The sequence below is a fragment of the Salvia hispanica genome, chromosome 4 (genome assembly GCF_023119035.1).
Source record: "Salvia hispanica cultivar TCC Black 2014 chromosome 4, UniMelb_Shisp_WGS_1.0, whole genome shotgun sequence".
Taxonomy (NCBI): Eukaryota; Viridiplantae; Streptophyta; class Magnoliopsida; order Lamiales; family Lamiaceae; genus Salvia; species Salvia hispanica.
This window is the reverse complement of record NC_062968.1, coordinates 17,257,420-17,265,876: the sequence shown is the minus strand read 5'-3', so window position 1 is coordinate 17,265,876 and position 8,457 is coordinate 17,257,420. Positions and strand designations below refer to the sequence as shown.

Below are 8,457 nucleotides of genomic sequence, written 5' to 3'. Positions count from 1 at the left end.
GATCGACGCATGTTGGCGCATTTTAGGAATGCCCCCCATTGATGATTATGGCGTCGAGATTGGGGGCGGGGACGTCAGAGACGGCAGCGGTACGGGCGACGGGGACGATGACGAGGACGAGGAGGAGTGAGAGCCGAGGGTTGTATTTCTCGACTTTTTTATGATTATGTAATTTTTAACTTAATTATGTTTTTTTAAGTATTATGTAATTTTTTTTAATGAAGTATTCGAATTTTCCTGTATTCGTGGTGAAATTTTAATTCCGTAAATTGAATAATTGTGAATTTATTAATTTTATTGCGGGAAGTTCTAGTGGGATGTCCCAGTGCAAGGGAAGTCCTAGTGATGTGGCAGTGGAATGAGAAGTTCTACTGATGACGTGACAGGAAGTTTTTATGAGAAGTTCTAGTGGGAAGTCCGCCACCGGAAATACTCTTAGTTAACCAATTTCCCATTAAAATATATTATACTCACAATTAATTTTATATTAAAATTCATGGTATATGGTATTCACCTTCAAGGCTTTTGATAGTGATTCTAATGTACCAAATCGAAAATATGACTCTCGAACTCTCATACTTTATCTTAGTCTTTCCTATTTATTCACTTCTAATAATAAACTTAAATCATTTTGTTTTCTTTCTCATAACTTAATAATTTCACGTTTAAAATTGTGGAATATGATTTTTGGAATGAATTGTTTTAAGTAATAAACGTATAAATTGTTCACAACTTTTGATTATTTTTCTTTCAAAGCTTTATTTGTATTATGTTTGACTCTATACTCTATAGTATTGATAACTCAGTTACAAGTATCGATGAGTTGTCAAATGTGGAACAACACCAATTTCAATATGCATGATTTCAAATGAAAAAATTAAATAAAATATCTCATTGTTTTAATTTAACTTCATACATATCTGCAAATAGAGTAATATGGCTGGAGATGTAATAAATCATCAGAGTTATCAAATGATATTCTGATTTTTTACGAACTTATTACACCAACAAGATTATATTTTATCTCAACAAATGCCTTTAATTTATGGACAATTAGACGCGTCCTTAAATCCTAACAATAAGGATATACTATTATTAAAAAAAAAAACAATTAGGATTTATTGAGAAGGGTCATATTCTAATGCTTATAGCTAGGCCTGAAAATTTAATCCGCGGGTTTCGGGTATTCCTGACCCAGTCCCAATACTCGGCGGGTTATGGGTACCCGAAACTCGAAATTATGGGTTCGGGTACGGGTTTGGGTAGTTAATATTAGGATTTTTCGGGTTTAGGGTATCCGAAACCCGTATTAGGGTACCCGACTAAAACCCGATTAAATCCAATTAATTATGTATTTGTGATAAATATTTTTATTTAGTATAGGGCCTATGGCCCATAAGGTAAATTTAGGGTAACTTTATTTAATCACATGTAGATTTATAAATTTTTCGGGTGACTCACTTTTTCAAGTTTCCTTCACGCCGCTGTTGCTGCTGCGCTCTTTTTGCCGTTTGCTTTCTTCTTTACATTCGTGTTCGGTTAATGTTGCATTATTTATGTTCTTACTTGTTATCTTTTGAAAATATATAGTTAATTAGTTATGCTTTCTCCATTTTATTTACATGTTCATTTAATGTCTTAAAAAATTATTTTAATCTCTTTCATGTTTCAATTTATACTAAAAAAAATTTTATTTTAAAATTAAGTAGTGTCTATTTGTCTAATGTCTATTTTATATAATATAGAATTATAGTCAATAAACTGTATAAGTATTGTGTGATTTTTAATAATTTCTATTCTCATCACAATTTAATTTATATAAAAGAATAAATTTTAAATATAATAATTTCGGGTTTATGGGTACCCGATTAGTTGGGTTTGAGTACCCGCATAGGGTATTAGGGTACCCGAATTCACATACGGGTCGGATATTGGGTATGATATTTTTGAGATTTCGGGTTCGGGTACACTGAATTTTCGGGTTTGGGTACCCGCGGGTACCCGAACTTACACCCCTAGTTATAGCACCCTAATCCAAAATCAAGATCAAATCTTCATCCTTAGATTTTAAAATGAGTGGATGAGATTAAATCTTACGAATCTCAATAAATAGTGGACAAAATATCAACAAAAGGGTAATATTGTCATTATGTTATCATATGATAATTTCGTGAATGTTTTTTTATATCAACATAGTGTATTACAAATATCAACACTATTACAAGAAAATATCAACAAATATTTATTGAGATTTTTGCATGGTTTTATTGAGATTTTTTGATGTATTTGTTGATAAAAATCTAAAAACTAAATTTTTTTTATCAAATTTCATCATCCGTACGTCGTCGGAACATATGCAATTGAGATCTCGTTGGAATCCTTATAAAATTATCTTTAATTTGATATGATTTTTTGTGAAAAAATAATTTAAATCGAGAGAGTTACGTAAATTTAAAGTTTTAAGATGATTTTAATGAGAGTGAATTGACATTAATACCCTCTAATTTCAGACTCAACCTCTCTACAGTCTACACAAGGGCAAGCAGCACTGATTGGACATATAAGAAAATTGTGACCATAATTATAAACAGCACAGTCGCAAAGACTGGCTTTCCACAAGGGAAATAGTTAAAAATATACACTCAAAAATTGCAGTTACAAACTAGTGAAAGATATGAACAATGTATATCATCATATGTATAACAGCTGCCTTTAAAAAGAATACCTTCAATTTCTGCCCCAGTCATTCTGATACAACTCTTTACAAATGTGTTTGGGATATCTTACTATCTGTCTTCACAATAAGTCGTGTTCGCATTCCCCTCTTCTCAGCTGCCCACAGTATCCAGCACGCCCCTCATGAATCACCACTGATGAAGCCGTGCAAACGAAATCAAAACCAATGATAGAAAGAAAATACACCAAAAAATATACAGTCAACATCATCTCTGTTTATAGGTGCGTGAATCAACCAGTAGCCAAAATCTGCATAGCTTTCTTCTGGCAAACAATTGTTAGAACTTAGCATTTAAATATCTTTCACACAACAAAATATATTAAAGAAACCACACACACGCGCGCGCGCACAATATGCCATAACCACTACTCCTAACAGCCATTGCATTATAAACCCTAAAATCTGGCATCAACTTATGATCAGGTAGTATTCCTCAGATAACCAAGTTGCAGCAGAGTAGATTTAGCCACCATATCTCACGCCAATTAGGCATGTAGATTGTCAGCTAACAAGTGGCAAAATGTCCTTGAAATTCTAGAGCGGTAATAGAATCTAGAATCCTTTATGCATCCACCACAAATTAAAAACAAAGAGAAGAAACAAAAGATATAAACATCCATATGGCTTAGTTTTGGAATGATAATTCGAAACAGCTCTGGATAAAGTGGCATAAAAACAGAATAATATACAAACTTTGTAGGCAGTTACTTATAGAAGTAGACTAGTAGCAATTACTAAAACCAAATAGCATTTTCCAAATCGAGCATTTATCCAAACAAATCTGAATGATAACTACCAGCTTCCTGGACGAGGGTATGTGGCAGCAACAATAATCCACACAAGAATAGCACAACAAAACAATCTGTGAAACTAACAGAAGCTAAAATAAGAAATCATACTCACCTCATTAAACATAAAAATACAAAAGTAAAAGACTCAATCCCGAAGACCAAGCTCAAGCTCTAGCTCATCGTCCTCTTCAAACAACTTGAGTAAACGAGCATACTGCTCATCACGTTTCTTTCTTTGCCAAAATTTGAAAAGGAGATATGATACGAGAGCAGCTACTAATAGCACCAAACTTATAATTGCTATTTTTGATCCCTTGCTACCACGAGGATGTTCTGCTTTTGTTTCATTTTTTGAAGACGACAAGTCATCAGAATAGGCTGCATAGAAGATTTATCATTCAGTTCCAGTCAATAACTAAAAGGACAACACTCTTTTGCGATTGCTAGAAAGGAAGAAAAATAAATAAATAAATAAATAAATAAACTTTTTATGAAGAAAAACTTGGGAAAATTGAAGTGAAAAAAACCCCCATCATGTTTTAAGCATTAACATCTATACCTTAATATCTATCAAATTCTTATATAGGCAACAGATTGTTCAGAAAATTCAGTACATATACAGATTAAAATATCAACAAGGACAGCCATGTAGTCAAATAAAGCATCAACCGTTGATTGATAAGCAATTCCAGTAAAGGAACATTATTTCCTCCATCAGAGGACATTGTCTTCCTCTGATCCATTCATGTCTGAAGCCAAACTTACATAGGGTTCACCTGTCTTTGAAATCATGTTCTAAACCCTTAACAAACAGTCCCTACATACCAAATGTCCATAGGCATGGATGTTTGGTTTAATCTTATGTCTGGCAAATGTTGGAAAGATCAAATACAACCTAAGGTTATTTAAAGTACAAAATAGTTCACTCAGTCCTAAATGCTTAATCACAATCACTTCCATCAATCTCTCTCGCATGCCCTTTTGTTCCACATAGCCTCAATTCAACTATCCATGAGTGCAAATCCTATATGATTCGAGTGGTACAGCAAAAGCCTTTTCGATTCTTTTACTAATTGGTTTATGTGTCAGGTTTCATTCACCCCACAACTGAGAACTAATGATAAATTTCATCTACATATATGATGAGATAGCTAAATATGAGCATTATCATCTTTCCTTAGCTCGACATTCAGCATCTTAGAAAGACCATCAACTACATCCATATCTTCAACCATTCACTCACTAGTAGTCACTATATCACGATTCACATACTGACATTCCTTTGCTTTCATGTTTTTCTAGTTATTTTTCTTGAAACTGAATCTCAAATGCCTCTTCAACAACTGGTGTATCGCCTCCAACAGTCACACAAAAGCATAAACTGCTGTATATTGGAGTACATTACAAGGAATTTAGTTTGATAACCAATTTACTTCTTTCACATAAAAAAGTGAGATATGTCATGCCAATCTCATTCCAGGTCACATATTGGTCTTTAATGATGTCCATGCACTAGAATATTTCAACAGCTCTTAGGACAAGGGTGCGGTACTTCAGTACTCCCTCGAAGTTTCCATTCCATTTTTCACAACCAAAATCTACAATCCCAGCTAGCAGAACGCATAAGATGCATAACTATTGCCATTATGCAAAAAAATTTTCTAACCGAAACAATATTCTAAACAGAGAATTACACGTGAGAAAAAACTAGTATTCCTGTCCTACTTCATTCATCTGTTCACAGCTGAATGAAACTTTTGCATCTCTAAGATAAAATATCCTTTAGACTTCACACATCTCCAGGATAATATTTTACAGAAAGACACCATTTAGGAGAAATCTATCACAGGGTAATTTCTTTAATCTTCTTCCTCTTCAGTTTTCTCAAATTCGCACCAACACAACACCAAATTAAATCCCTAACCCGCAAATTTAAAATAAAAAGTGCATCAAAGCAGAATAATTAAACAATTTCCACCACCGTACCAAAATTCAGTGCAAATAACAACCTGATAAATTAACCCAGAAAACGACAGAACGGAATAAAATATAGTAGTAACAAATAAGATACAGATTAACCCAAGCATAAACGCTAGAAGTAGAAGACAAAAAAGGCATAGAAGGAATCTGATATGATCACACATGACTTCAAAAAAATTAAAGTATACTATGACATTGAGATCTAAAGAAGAGGAAACCTGAAACAAAAAAGTGAGCAATCGAAGCAAAGAATGCCAGGAGCCGGAATACTCTGTCGCTACAGATCTCGCTCATATCTCTCTCAGTTGAATTCTCTCTCTAATCGAGAAATATCTTGTTTCTGCTGGGGAATGATTAGAGCAGCCTGCAATTATGTTTTTACTATTACCTTTTTTTGTCTTTTTTTTTTATATTTTTAAAATCAATAAAACAGCACAAATTCTAATATAATTTCTATATTTAGAATAGTATACTTACTCCAATCCTATTTGGGAACCTTTCTAACAAAATTAACTTGTTACTATATTACAAATTAATTAATTCTAAGTATTTATGTAAATTTTGTGTGGAGTATCATTTTATTAAGTGAAATTTGTTAGGCTAGGATTATTTTTAAATGTACATTGACTTTTTAGTTATTTTTCTCAATTCATTAATCTTTATTTATCCGGTAGTACTCCGCGTGCTTAGAGAAATAATATTCCTTGGAGCATCTCTAAAGAAAAGGAATTAAATAGAGAGAGAAATATTGATTAATCGTGTTTCATTTTGTTACCATAAAATTTGAGACTCCTAAAGGTCAAGCATATGGTTGTAAATAGAGTCCAGGTACAATGAGGTTGGGATTTTCTTGGAATCCCAAAAAAAGTCCAACTTCAAAATGTTCTCCATAACTCATGATCCAAAGACTTACATGTTTATTATGAATCCATGGTTTGGTCTTTCATACGACACAATCTGCATGTTTGTTTCAGAAAGAAACATGAAAATGTTATGCGCAACAATATGTATGCTCTTTCAATCAGATTAACTAGTTAATTTTACTCTGATTAGGGTTGGTAAGAAAAAAATCACAACTCGATATAGTCTGCGTCCGATTAACCTGCAACGTGAGTAGGATTGGATGAATTCATAAAAAAATTTCCAGGCTAATATTTTAATAAAAGAAAGTAAATATTTCCTGCTCTAACCCATAAAAATGATCTTTTTTATACAATTTAGATTACTGTTAAAGAAGAAAACAAAATCAATTCAGTCATTCAGAACTTGAATTTTATTTTCTGATTAATGTATATTCAGATCCAGCCGGCACAATTAGATATTCAAAACTTGAATGAGTTGTGGACTTATTTATTCTACATGTAATTCACTTTCCTCTCTGAATTCAAAAATGACTCCTAACAACACCAATGATGTAATGGCCTACGCAATTCCCTCTGCCTCATGCATCAATATAAATACTCATTCATGCATATATTCTACACAAACAAAATAAAAACAAAGTTAAGAGATCAAAATCAGAGTAATGGCAGCTGAAGATAATGATGTTATTCCTTTGCTCACCCCATACAAAATGGGAGAATTCGCCCTCTCCCACAGGTTTCATTCCTCCATTTCATCTTTCTTTCTAGTTTTTATACCTTTTTCTCATTATTTGGGTGGTGTTGTGTTGATGAATAGAATAGTGTTAGCACCATTAACCCGGGATCGGTCATATAACAACGTTCCACAGCCACATGCCGCCTTGTACTACTCTCAGCGAGCAACCAATGGCGGCCTCCTTATCGCTGAAGCAACCGTCTTATCAGACACTGCTCAAGGGTACATAACTATACTTTTCTTTTAATACCACTCATTCGGACTTGTTCTGATTGAATTCAATTGAATACTTTTATATGTAGGTACCCTGATATTCCTGGAATATGGACACAGGAGCATGTCGAGGCATGGAAACCTATAGTCGATGCAGTTCATCAAAAGGGCGGTGTTTTCTTCGTGCAGTTGGTGCATGGCGGTCGCGTCTCTACTTATGGTATCCCAATACTATTATTGCTCATAATAAATAAACTAGTATCATCACCCGTGCTATGCACGAGCTATATAATTTTCACGTATTAATTACATATTCTCAATAAATGAATGGAAATAGACCAATATTTACGCAATAAAATGTTGATAATGTGCAATGTGCAGATTACCAGCCCGGTGGCCAATCTCCACTCTCATCAACAGACAAAGGACTAAGCCCAGGCCTACATGGAGTAGATTGGTCTCCTCCTAGACGATTAACCATAGATGAAACCCGTGGTATCGTCAATGATTTCAGGCTGGCTGCACGCAATGCTATTGAAGCAGGTTCGTTTCGTTCCCTACGTATCATGCAATAAAAAAAGAAGATCACACCCGCATATTTATCGATCCACAAGTTAAATGTAGGATTTGATGGAGTCGAGATACATGGCGCCAACGGCTACTTGATCGAGCAGTTCATGAAGGATCAAGTCAACGACAGGACAGACGAATACGGCGGAAGCCTAGAGAACAGGTGTCGCTTCGCTTTGGAAGTGGCAGAAGCAATGATCGACGAGATAGGAGCGAAAAGAGTTGGGATGAGACTGTCTCCGTATTCAGATTTCAACGAGGCAGGGGACTCTGATCCGGACAGGCTTGGCCTCTACATGGCCAATGCACTCAGCAAGCTGGACCTCGTGTACCTGCACGTGATCGAGCCACGTGCTGTTGGTTCAACAGTGATCGAAGGGTGCCCTGAGGGTAAGCTCCTCCCCATGAGGAAGGCATTTAAAAACACCTTCATCACTGCTGGTGGCTTCGACAGGACTACGGGGAGCGAAGTTGTGGCTGGAGATGGCGCGGATTTGGTAGCGTACGGTCGCCTGTTCTTGGCGAATCCGGATTTGCCAACGAGGTACCGCTTGGATGCTCCGCTGA

At 35.0% G+C, this 8,457-nt stretch overlaps 1 protein-coding gene and 1 long non-coding RNA gene across 2 annotated transcripts in view; one reads left to right on the top strand and one right to left on the bottom strand.

Annotated features, from left to right (window-relative positions):
- Window positions 1-2,559: 2,559 nt before the first annotated feature.
- On the bottom strand, window positions 2,560-5,883 carry LOC125218728. The gene is made up of 3 exons (XR_007176014.1): window positions 5,727-5,883; window positions 3,641-3,906; window positions 2,560-2,870 (listed from the first exon to the last, which is right to left on the bottom strand). It is a non-coding gene; the product is annotated as an uncharacterized LOC125218728 (long non-coding RNA).
- A 1,121-nt stretch (window positions 5,884-7,004) lies between these two features.
- The window catches only part of LOC125218585 (12-oxophytodienoate reductase 1-like), a 7,980-nt gene continuing 6,527 nt past the window's right edge, over window positions 7,005-8,457 (top strand). The window contains exons 1-5 of the mRNA XM_048120278.1: window positions 7,005-7,107; window positions 7,189-7,329; window positions 7,410-7,540; window positions 7,702-7,863; window positions 7,945-8,456. Of these exons, the coding sequence (XP_047976235.1) occupies window positions 7,034-7,107; window positions 7,189-7,329; window positions 7,410-7,540; window positions 7,702-7,863; window positions 7,945-8,456 (1,020 nt within the window). The 5' untranslated portion in view covers window positions 7,005-7,033. The remainder of the gene's footprint in view (window positions 7,108-7,188; window positions 7,330-7,409; window positions 7,541-7,701; window positions 7,864-7,944; window position 8,457) is intronic.